Raw genomic sequence first — 19,022 nt, 5'->3', positions numbered from 1 at the left:
GAAAATGGTTAGAAATGAACAGGATCCTTTTTATGATATTGAATTTTAACTGAAAATTAGTTTCAAATATAATGTTCCCCTTGTTTATCTTTTGAGCCTACTTTTCACTAAGCATATTTCATCAAGGGTTAAGGTCAGAAGACAGTTCTTCTTACATCAAGTGAAAACTTCAACATTTAACATTAAATTATAACACTGGGTTAATAATAATACCAAATGTTAAAGAATGAAAATTCATTCAATATACTTTTTCACAGAAACGGACTAGAACAAGAATTTAAAAATAAATAATACCCCATAACTTCAGATTATGTGAAAGAAAAAATACTTAACAATAATTAAAAGAAAAGCAATATCAATACACAAACATTTATTAAGCTCCTGCTTAAATGAGAAGACTGTGGGAGGACAAACTGAAACATAACTTCAGAGTCAAATCGAGTTGAGTCAGTTTCTTCATTTGCTTTAAAAAGGGGGGAAAGAGGAAAGGTATCTTCCAAACTCCTTGAAAAATCTCTTTTTACTCTCCTATTTCCTCTCCTCCATTTCCAAAACCCTTTCAAGCTGGCTTTAAAATTTAAATTCATCTGAAACCCCTTTCTCCAGGGTTGCCAACAATCTCTTAAAATAGTTAAATCTGACTTTTCTCAGAACATATCCTTCTTATTTGTAAAGAGAATGTGGAGAACAAAAAAGGGAAGACATATAAGAGAAGACTATGGAAAGAAAGACAAAATGTGATCATAAGGGCTGGAGCAAAATCTATTTTGCTTTGGCTGAACACTAAATGCAGAGGTAGCAACCACGATCTCAGACAGGGCAAAAGGAAAAGAAGGAAAAAAAAATAACTTGATTTAAAGAGATGAATGGGAAAACTACATTTTGATGAAAGGAAACAGACATTGAGTTAATTTCAACAAACCATATAACATATGGCACAGCACCTAAATATTTAAAAGGAGAGCTAAAGGAGTTACAGGGAAAAATAGACGGTAAAACCATTAATAGTGAGAAATTTCAAAGTACTTCTTTTAAACCTAGAAAAAAAGAAATAAAAAAATGAATAAGAAAGAAATTAAGGACCAGAATATAATCCTAGAATAGTTAGACATACAGGTCTCTGGGAATGGGAATAAAAATCCCTCAAAACAGAACAAGGATTTATTTTAACAAGAATGAACTTTAAAAAACAAAACACAAACAGGATCAGTAGGATCAAGGGAAAAGGAAATTATACAACCTGAAAAAATAGCACCGCCCAGGAATCAGCTGAGAATACACAGCAGAGCTCCTGTCACCTTCCAGCTTCCAGCTAGAATGGCAAATTCTCCTCCCCCAATCCCAGAAAACCACACACAGCTCCCAGCCAATTGGATGGCCGCTCTGACAGTCACATGACTGTCCTCACTAGGCTTCCAATCATTATAATTTCGCCAGGCCCATGTAGGCGTAGGCGAGTGGTGATGATGTGAGGTGCCAGCACCATGGCAACGGCTACAACCAGTGGGTGGAGCACCTTGCGGTTTCCGGGGCCTCAGACCAGAACGCACAGAGGCATAAAAACTTCAAATAACAATTAATTCTTTATAAAAGGAATATACATATTTCTCACTGTGCACTGTACCTTTACACACACACACAAAAAAATGAGCACTGGGTATGAAAACATCACCAAAAATGCGGATATTAAATATATCCTTTATTGACCACAATGAGATTAAAAAAAAGTGTTCAACAATTGGCCACTGAAAAATGGATAAAAAAATTAGAGGCAAAATAAGAATCCTAAAGAACAAATCAGAAACTAAGAAACTATAGATCATTTCATTAAAGGTAAAATAGCAAATGAGACAAAATAACATCATTTCTGGACTGGAGCCAAAGCAGCACTTAAGGGGAAAATTATATTTCTAAACATTTAGATCACCAAAAGTGAAAAAGAACAGATCCACGAATTGGGAATGGAAATTAAAAAACAAGACCAAAAATTTTTTTGAAACTCCAATTAAACAACAAAACAAAATCAAAGGAGCTAATAAAATTGAAACATCCCCTCCCCTCCAAAAAATAAATCCACCATAAACTGAACTAATAAATGAAATCAAGGGTTGGTTTTCTGAAGAAGAAAAAGTAAAAGATACAACATTAGTTAACTTGACTTTTTAAAAGAGGAAAAACCAAACTACCAAGGCAATAATATGGCAAATACAAATAACTGAAAGAATTAGGAGCTCTAATCAACCATTATTTCCAAAGGACTCATGATAAAACATGCAATGCACCCCGCCTGTCAGAGAGGTGATGCACGCAAGAGTGCAGACTTAGACATGAAATGGTTAATGTGAAAGCCCAATGTGAGCCCAGTAAGAGAATTTGTTTTACTTGCTATACATGTATGTAAATAAGAGTTTTCGCATATGCTCTCTTCTCTCCTCTGCCACTGCCAATACTCTAGTACAAACTCTCATCATAGTACACTCTGACTTGCAATAGTCTGCAAGGCTACTGGTCTGCTTGATTCAAGTCTCTCCCAACTCCAGTTCATCCTCATTCAGCAACTAAAGTGATTTTCCAAGAGCTCAAATCTGACCATTTCACACTCCTGCCCCCCCTCCATCCCAATCTCCAGTGAATTCCTATTTTGCCTTCAGGATCAAATATAGCATCTTCTATTTGGTATTCAAAGCCCTTCATAACCTAGCCCTCTCCTTAATCCCTGATATATACTCTTTGATCCAGTGACAATGGACTCCTGGCTGTACCACGAACAAGATTCTATATCTCTCACATCTGGGTTTCTTTCTGACTGTCATCCCCCATGTCTGCAGTGCTCTCCCTTCTCTGCTCTATGACATCTTCGGCTTCTTTCCCAACTAAAATGCCACCGTCTACAGGAAAATTTCTTCAATCCCTTTTAATTCTAGTGCCTTCCCTCTACAGATCTTGCTTTGCATATATTTGTTCGCATAGTGCCTTCCTCATTTGAAGAGGCAAGGAGAAAACCATGATAGTATAGTAACATAAAAGTCAAGGGAGGAGAGAATATCAAAGAAGCACGTAGTCAATACTGCCCAATGCTGAAAAAAAGGTTCAAGGATGATAAGGATTGAAAAAGAGCTGTGAACTTTGGCAAATGACCTGTGGGGGAAAAATGACGTTAGTGACCTGTGGGGGAAAAAATTTCAATAGGGTTCAAAAAACAAGGTTTTAAGGAATACCCTTAAGGTGACTGAAAAATAGATTGAAAATTAGAAGCAACACATAGAAACTTCCCTTTCTAGGAATTTTATAAGAAAACAGACCAGTAACTTTAAAGAACAGAAAAATCATAGAAAAGATTTTTCTTAAATAGCTGAAAATAGGTGGAAGCTGATCATATAAGGGAGGTTGGGAAGCAGTAGGAGTTGAAAGGGGAAGGGGGGAATGTATGATTATGAAACAAAGGCTTTATTAGAAATAGGGAAAGATGGAATCAAAGAACTGTCATGAGAGAATTGTCATCCACACATCTTTATTGTATACCATACACACTAAGTAAAAGACACACCCAACTTAGAAATACAAGCAGCAGAAACAGCCTCTTAACATAAAGCCCAGTTCTGGCAGAGAGAAAGGAAGCAGTGCAGCCGCTGACATGGCCAAAAGAACCCCAAGAATAAATGACAGGTTAATAAACAAACCATGGAAATTAAATTTGTTCTTACTACTTAGCTAAATAGCTAACATAAGCTATGGGTTTGCAAAGTGCTTTACATAGATATAAAGAAGCTCTGTTTCTAACTGGGGAAAAAAAATCCAAGAGAATAATAAAGCTCAGAAGACCATTAAACCAGGAGTAGTCAAAGGACCAAAATTTGAATTCTGGCTCTACCACTTATTATCCAAATTATCTTAGAAAAGACACTTAACAATCTGAAGTTCTCAGACTCCTGATTTTAATGAGGGCCACCATTCCCTTAAGAACACCTCTGCTCCAAGACTTCCAGATTCAATTCCATATGACTTTTTTTTTTTTAGTGAGGCAATTGGGGTTAAGTGACTTGCCCAAGGTCACACAGCTAGTAAGTGTTAAGTGTCTGAGGCCGGATTTGAACTCAGGTACTCCTGACTCCAGGGCCAGTGCTCTATCCACTGCACCACCTAGCCGCCCCTTCCATATGACTTTTAAGATCTTCAACACTATGATCTTAACATAGTACAACAATATACAGTTGAGGATATGTAGTCACATACACAAATATCCAGTACCTTCACAATTTCTATGACCAATAAATTATTGCTAACTAGTACTAAGTATTTTTAGATTGTGAAAAGATAATGTTTGGGGTAAGTATCTTAAGTATTTTTTTTTTTTTGCTTATTCAATATTATAGTATGCTCACTTCAGTGGCCCATCTAAAAAAACTCCACAAAAATACATAACTCCAATTTCCTACTATATTTTTCTAAGGCTTATAGATTCAATTTTATATTTAACACATAAAGCTTTCTCTGCATGTCTAAATCAAGCTTTCAGGCTCATTCAATGGCCTTTACTTTCAAAATTATCTTATGAGAAATGGCTAATGGGGCCAAATTAATTGTAAGAAATCTCATTGAAAGTCCTGCGCTATCTTTTTTTTGGGGGGGAGGGGGTTGGAATCAAATATAAGCACACACAAAATAAAAACTCGTGCTTGGATTTCCACCACTACATATAGAATGTAATTGGTAAATTTAAGAATAATCCATACATGGAATCAGTCATTGTTTCTATACCATGTCCTTGATGCTACTGGAACTCTTAGGAAAAACCCTGGAGTTCTTAAGAGAATTTATGGATTATGAAGCTTAGACTTCCCAGGAAAGTCTAGACTTTCTGTACCAAAATATTTTTCCCTATACCCATGAATTCTTTTCATTTTCCTTTGTTAGATGGCTTGAATTTCTACCAGAGATTTATCCAGTTGACAAATATATTCTTAAGAATGCAAATATTCCAGGAAGTGCTGGGTAGTAATCAATCTTCCACACATTAGTAAGAATTATAAATGTTTTCCTCTTAACTTTTAATAGAAATCTGCTTAATAAAGCATATGTAAATTCTGATTGGAAGAAAATGGACATAGGTGATTTTGGTAAAAAGTTACTAAAAGCGAGAGGATTGGGTGGCTTGAGATTACACAAATGATACACGATTTTGTTTTTTTATTTTAAAAAATTTTCAATGGAGGTTAGAAGAAGGGAAGGAAATAAATACTTGGTTTTTTTGTTGTTTTGTTTTTGTTTTTTTAAAAATAAATACTTGTTAATGGGGGTGGGGGAATCTTAAAAAAGAAAGGAAATCAGGGACAAAGTAGAAGGGTAACAGAAAGGGGATTAGGAGGGTACCAAAGACAAACTTTGTCTAAAGAGCTGAAATGGAAAATTAATCTGAATAACACAAAACTGAAAACAAAACAGATGGCCACTGACTGAGATATGGCTAAACAGACTGTAGTGTATGAATGAAATGGATTATTACTGTGTTGTAAGAAACTAAGAATGTGATGAATACAGGGAAGCTTAGAAAGACAAGAACTGATGAAGATGGAAATAAACAGAGCTAAGAAAACAATATACACAATGACAACAAAGTATATGGAAAAAACAACCACAAAACAATCAAATGTGAATGTTGCAAAATTACAAAAGCATAGATCAAAAGAAGAGATATGAAGAGACTCTAGGTAAGAGGTCCACAGATGTGGAAGATTATATATATTTTAGATTTTTTTTCAATACACTAATTTTGCTGATTGTTGTTTGCTGAAGGTTATGACAAAATTCAGGAGATACAAAAACAAAAGATACTAAAAAAATCTGTATATTAAAAATGACGACTTAAATATGATCTTTATCTTTACCACTTACTAAACTATGAGTAGGAAAGTCATCCTCAATTTTCTAATCCATAAAATGCAGATTATCTTTGTATGACCTATCTCACAGAGCTGTTATAAGGGGAATGCTCCGAAAATGGTAAATGCAGCAATAAGAACAACTCTTTATATTGATTATAACTTATAAATTTTACCAAGGGTTTGTTTTGCTCAAAAGCAAAAGCAGCCGTCTTCTTCCCTCTTCTATATACGCACCATTAACACTATAACTTAACTAGTTATCTATTAAATAGGATTTTGTCAATTAAGCTAAGAAATCAACTACATATAACACTGTTTTCCAAACCATCATTTTCCAAACAAAGTATTAGAACACAACCCATTTACTAAGTTATCAACCATACAAGGTAAGTTATTCTTACTAGGTAGAAAATATAAAAACATATCATATGCATTTTAAATAGCCATTTTTCTTTTTGAATATTCTAAATTAGGATAAATCACACTAAATTAAAATGATTACTTTTGAAAGTAATATTTTTAAATATTGTCTTTGTTTCAAAATCAAGACTAATCTAAACCAAAATACCTTATCAAGATGTACTAAAACACCATAGCTACTTAATGATTACTGAAAGAATGAAGCAATAGTTTTACTACATATTACCTTCTGAGCAACAGCAGGACAATAAGGCAGCCAACACTGACGCATGTGGTCATTCTGAGATTACCAATTTGCAATCTGTTATACTAATCTTAAACTAAGTTAATACAAAAGTGCAAAACAATCACAAAACATTAAACCTTTTTCAAATAAAAATACTAGAAAGTACATAAGTGTGTATGTATATGTATATCTATCCACATACAGCATAAAATAATTTCTTTATAAATCTAAAAAATGTGCCATTTACTCAGAAAATAAAATTTTAAATTATATGAATTAATCTCAAATGAAAAAAATCTATACAAAAGAAAATGTGATAAAAATTTACATGAATGTCAGTAATGAAGCATTTGAAATGTTCTTAAAACAACTTACTAATGGGGGGGGGGGGCGGCGGCAATGGGGGTTAAGTGACTTGCCCAGGGTCACACAGCTATTAAGTGTCAAGTATCTGAGAGTGGATTTGAACTCAGGTTCTCCTGAATCCAGGGCCAGTGCTTTATCCACTGTGCCACCTAGCTGCCCCAACTTACTAATTATTATTAAATACTGTCACAAGTTATTGGCTTAAACCATTAAAAAAAAAAAAATGGAAACTCCTTTACAAGTGAGGAGTCACATTTCCAAAATAGCATCATCAGAAACACAGAGAATTACAGATTAGAAACACCTTTTAGAATTGTTATGGATTTGAAAATTTCTGTAAGAGCTTTACAAAGTAATTTAAATATTTAATGCCAATTAAGCTTTCTTTTAACATGGCAAAATCTAGATCGAAAGTATAACATTACTCCGGCCAACATAATTTTCCAATAATATTACACCAAATCAGCCCTGTGAGGAACAGCTGAGATAAAAATGACTGTTTGCCCTAAAGAAGCTTATATCCTATAACAGTAAAAGAAGAGTACAAAATAGATACAAAGCACATCAAAGTAACTGGGAGAGGGTGTGGGTGTCCAAGTGGCAACTGATCTGAGTCTTGTAGGGAGCTAGGAATTCCAAGAAACAGAGAGGAGGGGAAACATTCCAGTCATGGACACATAACAGCTTACAGGCACAGAGGTGGAAGAAAAAAGAATGTCATGTACAGGAAGCCACAACTAATGCCCATATGATCAAGTATCAGCCAAAATACTTGGCATGATGCTATTCATACATGAAATACTTAATAAAAATTTTGGGCAAATTATCATTTTGCAGATAAGTAGAACAATGGATAGAGTGCTGGGCATGCAGTCTCTAAGACCTAAATTCAAATCTGATCCCAGATACATAGTGGCTGTGCAACCCTGGACAAATCACTTCTATTTGCCTCAGCTGCTCATCTGTAAAGTGGGAATAATAAGAGTACCTACTCCTTGGACTTGTTGTGAAGCTCAAATAAGATAACAAAGAACATAGCACAATGCCTGTCTGGCCCATAGAATGCAATATATAAATGTTAACTATTATTACCAGGAATTAAAGAATGTTTTTCTTCTTGGAAACTGTGAAAAGGTTTTTACAGGGAACGATATTAAAATGAATGGCTAAAATAAATGGCAGCCAGGTGGAGCAGAGGAGAGAGGGCTAGACTTGGAGTCAGGAAGACTTGAATTCAAATCATACCTCAAACTTACTAATTGTATTACTTAACCTCTCAGCCTCAGTTTCTTAATCTGTAAAAATGCGGATAATAATAGCACCTACCTCCCAGGGTTCTGGTGAAGATCAAAAGAGATAATATATGTAAAATTCTTTGCAAACCTTAAAGTACTACATAGATGATAGTTATTATTTCCCATAGTTATTTTTTAAATTGCACTGAATACATAAAGAAATATCATTGGGGCAGCTAGGTGGCACAGTGGATAGAGTACCGGACCTGGATTCAGGAGGAGCTGAGTTCAAATACAGCCTCAGACACTTAACACTTACTAGCTGTGTGACCCTAGGCAAGTCACTTAACCCCAATTGCCTCACCAAAAAAAAAAGAAAAAAGAAAAGAAAGAAAGAAAAGAAATATCATTGACAAGTGACATTCTTGTGTTTGAGTTTATGTGACTTTGAGTAAATCATTTAATATCTATTACTCTTTTTCCTCCTCACTAGGTGTCTCTAAGGTTTCTCTTTCTGTTCTAAAATTCTCTTATATTCATGTAAACATAAATAAATATTTACATATAGTAACTAAAAAGTTTAAATGGGATTACATATAGAATATCAAGCTGGAGATAAAGCATATCTTAATGTACTTAAGGAGATAAGATACTTCCATAAGCAATTTAAGAGAGGGGACTGTGCCCAGCACATGTTTTAGGAGTTCTAAGAAACAGTTATTGTTCCAGACCCTTAGAGCTAAAACTGAAAATGGAAACCATTACAAAGCCAATTTTCCCTAATGCTCTTCCCCCGCCCCTCCCCCAAAAAAGGGCTGGGGGGGGGGGGATAGAGAAGGTGTAGAGGTTCTGAAGAACTAAAGTCACTACATATTTTTAAGAAAAAAAAAAGACACTGAGTAAATAAGTAAAACATTACTTCCCATAAAGCATCTTCTTCCAATAAGCTCCACCTGATCTACTAAAAAGATGCAAAGAATATATTCTAATGCTTTTTTTAAGGAAAAAGAAATATAAAAATAGATTTTTTAAAAATTTGACATTAAAGACAATAACAATAAAGGTTTACCCACAAGCATACCAGAAAAATGAGATAATACAAAACAATAATAAAAAAACCCCCACAGGCTACCTTATTTATCCTGATTAGTTAAAATCAACTAACTAATTTAAGGTCAGATTTAGAAATGAAAAACTTATTAAAGCTTTAAAAAAGAAATATGAGTGGTAGTCTTTGGGTCTCAGATAGGAAATAGCAAATGAAAAAATTCTGAGGATGAAGAAAGGATATTGAAGGAAGCAACTGCAAAGCTGGTGCTATAAGGGGTTAAACCAAACTAAGTTACATAAAAAAGCTTTTACTTCTTACGCACTGCAGAAGTGTGTTAGGAATATGAAAACCAACGTCTAACATTAAAAGCATTTAGAAAACCACAGTTTAGGAACAAAGAAAAAAATGAGAATAATTTGAAAAAATAAACTCATAAACCATGAATTTCATAATCATCCCACTTTCATATTATTCACTCATCACTACACTAGTACTGAATATGGATCATTTATCAAATAGAAGCAAAACCTCCAAGCCTCCTCCCTGCCTTGGGATTTTAGTCAAAATGAATGCAAACAATCACGTGGGATTCAGCCAAGCAGTGACGTTAAATTCTGCTCTGTCAGAAGACAGCATCTGTCAAAGCCCACATTTAAACTGCTGCCTGCCCGTGCAGCAGCTGAGGAACCATGGATTTCATTTTATAGAGCAAAACCTCAGTAAAACTGCTCAAAATCCTTCCTGCAGCTGCTTGGCAACAATGAAAGAAGAGAGGTAAATCCTATTATTTTTCAATACAATCGGACCAGTACATTCTAGCTGTAGCTGCTTCACATTGCAGCTCAGCACTAAAAAATATGGATACTGAGAAGAGAATACAGCACTGCATTGTCCGACAAGGAAAATACGAGATGTAAAAAGCTTCAATGCATCAATTGTGGGGGGTAGACAAAAGTGCTCTGGACAACTTAAGCTCTTTTGTTTAAAATTTAAAAGGAAAAAGAAAAAAACAAACACCTCAGAAGACCAACACACATATGAACAAGGAAGGTAACTCGGAGACAAGCAGACAGATGGACAGATTGGATCCTGTGAAAAGCAATCGCAGGAAGCAGACTGTTGGGGGATGTGCGCATGTTCGATAGCATCTTTTTTGCTGAAGTGATGGCGTGCCAAAAGTATTTTCAGTGAGCATAATCCTTTCACCATAAATGGCTTGACCAAGGAAGGTATGTCAAAATCTTGTGTGTGATATTCATTTGATTTTGTTACCTTTACAACGCTAGAGATACAGAGCATTGAGCATGCTTAACATTGAGTTCCATAAATTACTGTTAAAACAGATAAAGGATTTCTAATGTATACAATTTTAATTTTGTATTGTTTTGAAAAATATATAACATTGTTTTATGCAGATAAGTATGTAATTTATAACCATTTTGTTGTACAGAAGTACAAGGGGTAAAAAACTGAAAACACAAACACAGATGTACTTGCAGAATTCCTTGGGAAATTCAACTTTAAAAAAAAGCTCCAAGGGCGGCAGGGGGGTGGGAATGGGATAGTAAAGCAATTCTTTATCAACTCAATTCACCCTGAATCATTATCTCAAGAAGATTAAAGCAGTGGTAAAAATGGCTTTATGACCCTATCATTAAACTATCAATCTATGCCATGTAGACAAATTATACTAAGTAGCTTCAAATTGTAGTATTTCGAGATGTTTTTTCCTATACTTCTTTTAAAATACACAAATGGCATATTAAATAGTAGCCAAATCTAATTTTGCAAATATTTTATCTAACATTACCTCCACTGTAAACGTAAAAAAAAAATAGTAGTCTCATATACTAGCCTTATTAGTTAACAGACACAGTTTATGAGTACTATTGAACTGAAGATGCCAAAAAAGAATCTTCACTATAAGATGGAAGTAACCTACAACATGGCACCACAAAAAAAAAAATGCCCATTTTCCTATTAATGGCTAAAATGCAACGCTGAACAAAGAGACACTAATATTATGCAATTAAAATAATTTGACTTGGCAGTCGTCTTTTCTCTCTTAAATATATTTGACTGAAAAAAATTTATGATGTTAATATTACTAGGAAAACTTCGATATCAGAATTCAAAGCAATATAGAGAATCCAAGTGATTACCTACAAAATTTTACCAATGAATCAAAATAAGGAATTAGAAAGTTAAATGTGCTTACCCTGCTACAGGCAATGCTAAAATGTAATAAAACTAGTGTAATTGTGTGTACTAAACCAAATAAGTCTAAATCTAATTAACTATTTTAGCAAGTCACTATTAGAGTGAGAATGGCAATTTACTGTTAAAGATTCCAAGTGCATTTCTCAAACCTGCTAAGAAAATTGGCAATATGCAACATGGTGAAGTTTTCTTATGTTCACTGAAATTGCTAACTAGGGTGTCCATGTTAACTAATAACAAAAGGTGAACAATATGAGTAAGAATTAAATAGCTTACTAAACTCCAATGTCTGTTTTTGATTTATTTTTGTTATGGTGCAATAACAATTACTACTACTTACTTATCATTTAATCACCAACTTTCAGTCATCCTATCTATTTTCCTTCTAATGAAGAGTTAAAGTATCGAGTCAAGACCCTTTTTACATTCTATTATCCTGACAGTTAAATAATTCCATTAGCAAAGTACAAACTAAATATTTCAAAATAAAAATAACAATACCTTTAAAAGCCAAAGCATTTAAATCTAACACTACTTAAGTATGATAAAGGAATAAATAGAACAGTTCTCAAAGGTCAAATGAAAATAGATTAAAATAGTATTTACTATTATATAAAATTTCAAAATAACAATGTAAACATCAAAAAAAAAACCCCCCAAAACCACCCCACCTCATAGTGAAATGAATATATTTCCCAAGGCACCACATACTTTTAAAAACAAAGTTTTTAAAGGTAATTTAATGCTAGTATCCTACTGCAGAATACAGAAGCCAGATTTTATTTGACAGAGTTGGAATACCTAATCTACTCCAATATTTTAACATGTAAAAATAAGAAAAATTTAAGAGAAATAGTTCTCATCATAATGTTCTCATCATAATGAATAGCTTTAAACAATTAATTTTTCATAAAAAGTATGAAACACTTCAGAAACTTCTAATAGGGGACCTTAAAGAGCTACACACATTTTTACAGCTGTTTCATTTTTAGAGAATATCAACACATAGCATATACAAATTTCAAGTTTTAAAAGCCCATGATCTGCACATATAATTATATATACACATACATACATATATAATATATACACATGTGTGTATTAGCATGTATCAGATAGATGAACATTTAGCATATGTATATAATTTAAAATTAATGAGATTCTACAAGTGTAAAACTTATTCGATTCAGCTTCTGACCACAAAGTTGCATAGTGTGTTTTCATAAAGGGATTATTTTTAAAGATATACAGATCTGGGCCTTATCTGTTTTTTTAAGCACAAGAATATCAAAAGCAGACCTAATAAAAACTGTCACCTAGCCTGATAAACAACAAATCATTAATTTTGGGCTCTGAAAATTTAACTGGTGCCTGGGCCCTTGCATAGTTAAAAATGTAAAGAAAAGTTAATTTCCTCAAAATAAAAAAGAACCCATGGAATGTAAGAAATCATTCATTTGAAATTAAAATGGTTAGATGATGTTTCCAATTTTAGCATATATGTTAGCCAAATGTTTACAACTTGAGTGGGAAGACTTTCTAAATCAAAACATTCAGCACTAGCTTTTAGAGGGGTTAGCCTTAAGAAAATACTTTTGTGATGAAATAAGATAGCTTTGTATTTTCTATAGTGTAATGAAATCATGTAATTAAATTTCAATTAAAAAAACAATTTTATACAAAATATGTAATAATTTAAAATTTTTTAAATGTCATTCTGTTTATATTAGTTCTATTGAAAATATAAAAATAAAAATTTCACCATGAAAACTGCTATAAAAACTTTAAAATACTCTGTAAACTCAGAAACTTGAAAAGATCACATACTATGGCCTGTATAGTATGTAATACCTTAGAAATCATGGTTAAAATTTCCTATTTTCTTGCTCCCCCTAGTGGCTGTTAATAAGACAGTCACAAATTACTTTCATTCATACACTTCAACCACTGCATGCAAGCATCAAGTTTACACATGAATGACAGTAGTAAAAGATTAAATAAAAATTTCATTAGTAAATTAAACATTTTTTTCTACTTTGTATCTGTCTATTTCTATATAAGTCCATTTCTTCTCTTTGTCAGGGTAAAAAAAAATGGTCAAAGTCTAACAGTTAATAAACTTAATACTATCAAATTCACCTACATTAACATTACCCATAATTAGTTTTGAATTGATCAAGGAGAGTTTTGGAAGACAGCAAATAAATCACACATTTAACAAAAATATTTTATAACTTTTTAGTGGAATTCATGCTATGAGTTTTTCTTCCCTGCTCAGAACTCCTGGGTCCAGAAATAAACTAGAGTAATTTAAAATTACAAATTTGTACTATGTAATAATAAATGGGCTGATCTTGGTATGGGATTAGTTTTTAATATTCAGCATCATAAATTTGCCACAGTGATTTCCCTTAAATTGCAAAAACAAATGTAGATTATAACGTGACTGAAAGGTGCAATTATGTAACTTTCTGCAATGCAAATTACATGCAACACTGAATTTTAGAAGTTTCTTCAGTTGTATATGAAACTCACTACAGTAGTAGTCTTAGCCTATGCAAATAGTTCTTTTATTCAGTTCTATCATGTAGATTTAATTGTAAAGCCATCTGTTTTGCCAAAACCACAGACAATGAAAGATAATTAAATTTTAGATTTCAAAAAATAATATGAAAACCCAGGCAACAAAATGCTCCTAAAGAGACTATATGGTATGGTAGAAAGGATAGTCTGAGAGAGTAGACATCAGTGGTTTCTAGTATTAGCCCTGCCACTGACTAGCTGTTTTCTCTAGAAAATGAAGGTCTATGATTAGATGATGAATCAATAAACATTTATTAAATATTTACTGTGTAACCACTAAAAGAACCTTCTGAATTTGAAAGTTTATAAGTATGTTTTTAAGTCGTTACAATTATTCATCATTTATTGCTGTCTAAAAAGCCCAGCACAGAGGTTACTAGACTCTGAAAATTAATTTTGACAGGTGCATCTTCTCATTGACTTTCTGAACACAGTAGGGGCCAATGGAAACATGCCAAGCAGTGTACTGTGACTAACTGAACTCTGCTATAATCAACCTTGTACCGTCTGTCCCACTATTAATACATGACCATTTTACAAAAAAAAGGCAGCTGACTGTGCACCATACTACCCCACTGTATGTCAAATCAATTTTAATTAATACCAATAAACCTTCCATATGCTATCAAGGCACTTTTCAAATGGCTTCTCACAGGACATGGAGAATAATTTTCTCTTCAAAATGGGTACAGCTGCTTTAAGTCGTTAACTTAGGTCATAAGTACAACTACGTCAGAGCTTCTGTGAGCAATAGGAAATGAATGGAAAAAAATAATCCTTTTTAACAAGACTCAAAAATAGTGCTTTGGGCTCATTTTAAGTGGTTTAATTGGACAAATATAGTTACATTTCAATCTAGTAATCTACTGTATAATCTAGCTTAACATGATACATTAAATTATTTCAGTATGTTTCTAATTCATATTTTAAAAAAACAAACTGAATTTACTAAAATCTTTAATTCCTAGTCAAACTAACAATTAAAAACCCTGAACATTTTGAAGTATTATATTTTTCACTTTTACAGAGTGACTTAAGAGGAAAGCCCTTAAGATCGGACATAATTTTAAAAAATGATTACCAAAGAATAGCACTGGTTCAGAAGAGAGACCATCATTTTGTTCTACCATTATCCCATATCCCACTATTGGATATTTACAACATGCTTCAGTGGAGGAGACGACATTGCTGCTTTGCAAAGATGACCTGGAATGCGAAGAGGTCTTTGTTTCGTACCCATCTCATTGGTCTACTCTCTCTTGTCTTTCTTTTTGCTATGTTTCTTTTTTTTAATCATCATGATTGGCTGCCAGGCAGAGCTGGCTTCAAAGAAAATCCTGTAACCTACACTATACGGGGATTTCGATCTACAAAGGGCGAGACAAACCACAGCTCCCTAAGGAACATTTGGAAGGATACAGTCCCTCAAACTCTAAGGCCTCAAACAGCTACTAATGCCAACAACACAGACTTGTCACCACAAGGAGTAACTGGCCTAGAGAATACACTCAGTGCCAATGGAAGTATTTACAATGAAAGAGGTACTGGACATCCAAATCTGTATCATTTCAAGTATATCATAAATGAACCTGAAAAATGCCAAGAGAAAAGCCCTTTTCTAATACTACTTATTGCTGCAGAACCTGGACAAGTAGAAGCAAGACGAGCTATTCGACAAACTTGGGGAAATGAAAGCCTGGCACCTGGAATTCAAATAGCTCGCATTTTTTTATTGGGCTTAAATGTTAAACTGAATGGCCACCTTCAGCGGGCCATACTGGAAGAAAGCAGACAATACCATGATATTATTCAGCAGGAATACTTAGATACTTACTACAATTTGACAATTAAGACACTAATGGGCATGAACTGGGTTGCAACCTACTGTCCACATATTCCTTATGTTATGAAAACTGATAGTGATATGTTTGTCAATACTGAATATTTAATACACAAGCTATTAAAGCCAGACATGCCTCCTAGGCATAACTATTTCACAGGTTACCTAATGAGAGGGTATGCTCCCAATCGGAACAAAGACAGCAAATGGTATATGCCACCAGATCTTTACCCAAGTGAGCGTTACCCTGTGTTCTGTTCTGGAACTGGTTATGTTTTTTCTGGAGATTTAGCAGAAAAGATCTTTAAAGTTTCTTTAAGCATCAGACGTTTGCATTTAGAAGACGTATATGTGGGGATCTGTCTTGCCAAGTTGAGAATTGACCCTGTTCCCCCACCCAATGAATTTGTCTTCAATCACTGGAGAGTTTCTTACTCAAGCTGTAAATACAGTCACCTAATTACCTCTCATCAGTTCCAGCCTAGTGAACTGATAAAATACTGGAACCACTTACAACAAAATAAGCACAATGCCTGTGCCAATGCAGCAAAAGAAAAGGCAGGCAGGTATCGTCATCGTAAACTGCACTAGAAAAGACAATTTGTATCCCATGTGCAATCTGTAAATATTGCGGAAAGCATGTAGAGTAAAAACTGATGAGCTTCATGGGGCAGTTTTTAGTTAATTCCCATCACAGGATGGAATTAAAAATATTTTTTTAATTTCTGAAGAGTTTAATTCTTAAGACAAAAATAAGAAAAAAAAACCCTAAAAGGTATCCTAACAGAATCTGTGAAACAAACTGTATAAAATCCTCCTGTGTGCTAATATGCAGTAATAAGCAGGCACACTTCAGCGGTACGATTTCTAGTTTATGTGCCAATAAAAAATAATCGACTATTTTCCACACAAAGTTTAGAGAGATGAAGATTGAGTCACAGAAACCAACTTCATTTCTCAGCTTTCTGTTATAAAGAATTACTGTAAATAAAAACATACACAACCTGTTTTAAGAAAACTTAAAACTGTACAAAAGAAAAATGTTTCTTTGGTCTACTACCCTAAAGTATTTTTGTAGCTATATTCCATGAAATAAAACTTAACTGAATTATCCCATAAAACATTTACAAAGATCAAAAGTTTTACAACACAGGTCTTATTCAAGTTGCTTTTTTAAACTACTGAAATAATCATTTTTAATTTAACATTGCTCATAAAAACCAGAGAAGTATTGTTCTGATATGACATGTGAAAGAATGTGACCATCAGTGTGTCTCAGGCTAGAGTTTAAAAACAAAGTCACTAAACAGCACCATGTGCACAAATTCTATTTCCTTCTGTGTCGTATCATTACTAACAGTATTCTTTTCTTAACTAATTCAACTAGATCTGCTTACTGCACTCTCCTAAAGAGTGCAATCTTTTAAAAGCAAATGTATTTGATTTGAAAAGATTTATCATGTTCCTTTAAATGAAAGAAAAGTAGGAAGAACAATGGGGATATATTATTAAAAGGATTAAGAGTGCAGAAGCAGTTTCATTCAATACATTTTAAAGATGCATGTCTGCCAAAGTGCAGCATATGGGAAGCTCATTTCCTGACAGCAGGTGTGCACATGCTGATACTTAATCATTTCATGGCACTATTTCTGTTGTCAGAGTGCCAAGTTTACAACCCTACAACTTTGATTTTGTGGATGACATTCTGCATCCTCAAATAAGACCTTTTTGGGGGTGGGGGATCTGTACGAATGTTTGATGAACATTTGATTCTAGTACTAAAAAATGTGTATGATGCACTTTTATCAAAGATTTTAATAAAAAAGGGTCAACAAGAAACCCAAAAATCTTTGCTGAATTTCGTGAGTACAATGAATTCATATTTCACATCCTTTTGTCACCAATTTGAAAATGAAAAGAAACAAAGTTATTGTCATGACAATATCTAGTTGCTTCCAAATCAATTCTGGTATACAAATATATCAATTTTCATTTAAAATTGATGCCACTTTTCTGTTACTTTAACTGTTTCTTAGACAAATCATGTGAAAGGAATTTTGATACTTAAAAGTTGCATTAGAAACTTTTTAAAAAAATATTTCCTATCTGGTCTTTGCTCAAAATCCATGGACCCTCTTTTTTTCAGATTAATCATATGTTTAGTATATTCTACAGAATGATCAACACACATTTAATCCTGATTCAGGCTTACTTCTTATTTGTTTCATTTAGAAGATGTGATTAAAACAACAAATACTGTAAGACAACACCAACACTTTATGTCAAACAAGTAAACTTGATCAAAGGCAAATTCAAGAACTTTCCTCAGAATATCATAAATCCATACATCATCACTGAATAACATTTTACTATTCATTCAAATTGTTATTACAAGCAGAAAACCTGCATCTACCTTGATGTCTGGAAAACTGACCCCTCCCCCCCCCCTCTCTCTCTCACACACACACACACATACACACACACACACACACACACACACACACAAACAAACACACACGACCTGTTCAGGTAAAAATTTCAAATCATTCCAATTTTAATCATTGAAAAAAAGGCCGAGATCTTATGCCTTTGAAGAGTTCAAGAATTTTCAAATGAGCAAATTGTAACTTAGTAAGTTTCTAGGAAGTCATCTATTTAGAGGGGTTAATTTTTTAAACTGACTTTTTTTCCTTATTCTATAATAAGTATTTTATTTGGTGAAAATAATGAACTTTCTTCCCAAAACTGTATCTCTGGTAAAATATATTTCCACTCAAATTCCATAAATTAGTACAATAATGTTACATGTGTATACTTAATATTTCAAAAATCTGTGATTTCACTGGTGTCAATTCCCTTCACTGATACAGATCAAAAATGCCTTAAAGCCTTAAAATCAAAAGATGTCTGTAAGTTCCAGGGGTTAAAACAAAAACATTATCATATATGGTGATCAACCTTTGGAACAATTAACTAAAGACAGGGTGGATAGTGAGCAACCAATTACTATAAACTGAAAAAGACAAGTTATAGTTGATGCTTTATTTTGGGGGCAATGTATACTAGAAAATAGATGTTTAATAAATATTTGTTGAATTCAACAAAACAATTTCTCATTATAATGAAAAAGCATGTCTTAAGTCAAAGTTTCCTTAATCAAAGGAGTAACATGAGGTTTCTGGCCTAAAGCAATCTTCAA

General features: G+C 33.4%; 2 protein-coding genes across 2 annotated transcripts in view; one reads left to right on the top strand and one right to left on the bottom strand.

The window, feature by feature from the left end:
* The window catches only part of CDC73 (cell division cycle 73), a 111,828-nt gene that overhangs the window by 31,780 nt on the left and 61,026 nt on the right, over positions 1-19,022 (bottom strand). The gene's annotated exons all lie outside the window — the stretch shown is intronic.
* Positions 9,803-18,924, top strand: B3GALT2 (beta-1,3-galactosyltransferase 2). The gene is made up of 2 exons (XM_044002799.1): positions 9,803-10,409; positions 15,011-18,924. The coding sequence occupies exon 2, from the start codon at positions 15,146-15,148 to the stop codon at positions 16,412-16,414; it is 1,269 nt and encodes a 422-aa protein (XP_043858734.1). The 5' UTR covers positions 9,803-10,409; positions 15,011-15,145; the 3' UTR covers positions 16,415-18,924.

This window comes from Dromiciops gliroides, chromosome 4 (assembly GCF_019393635.1).
Source record: "Dromiciops gliroides isolate mDroGli1 chromosome 4, mDroGli1.pri, whole genome shotgun sequence".
Taxonomy (NCBI): domain Eukaryota; kingdom Metazoa; phylum Chordata; class Mammalia; order Microbiotheria; family Microbiotheriidae; genus Dromiciops; species Dromiciops gliroides.
This window is presented reverse-complemented; position numbering and strand designations above follow the sequence as displayed.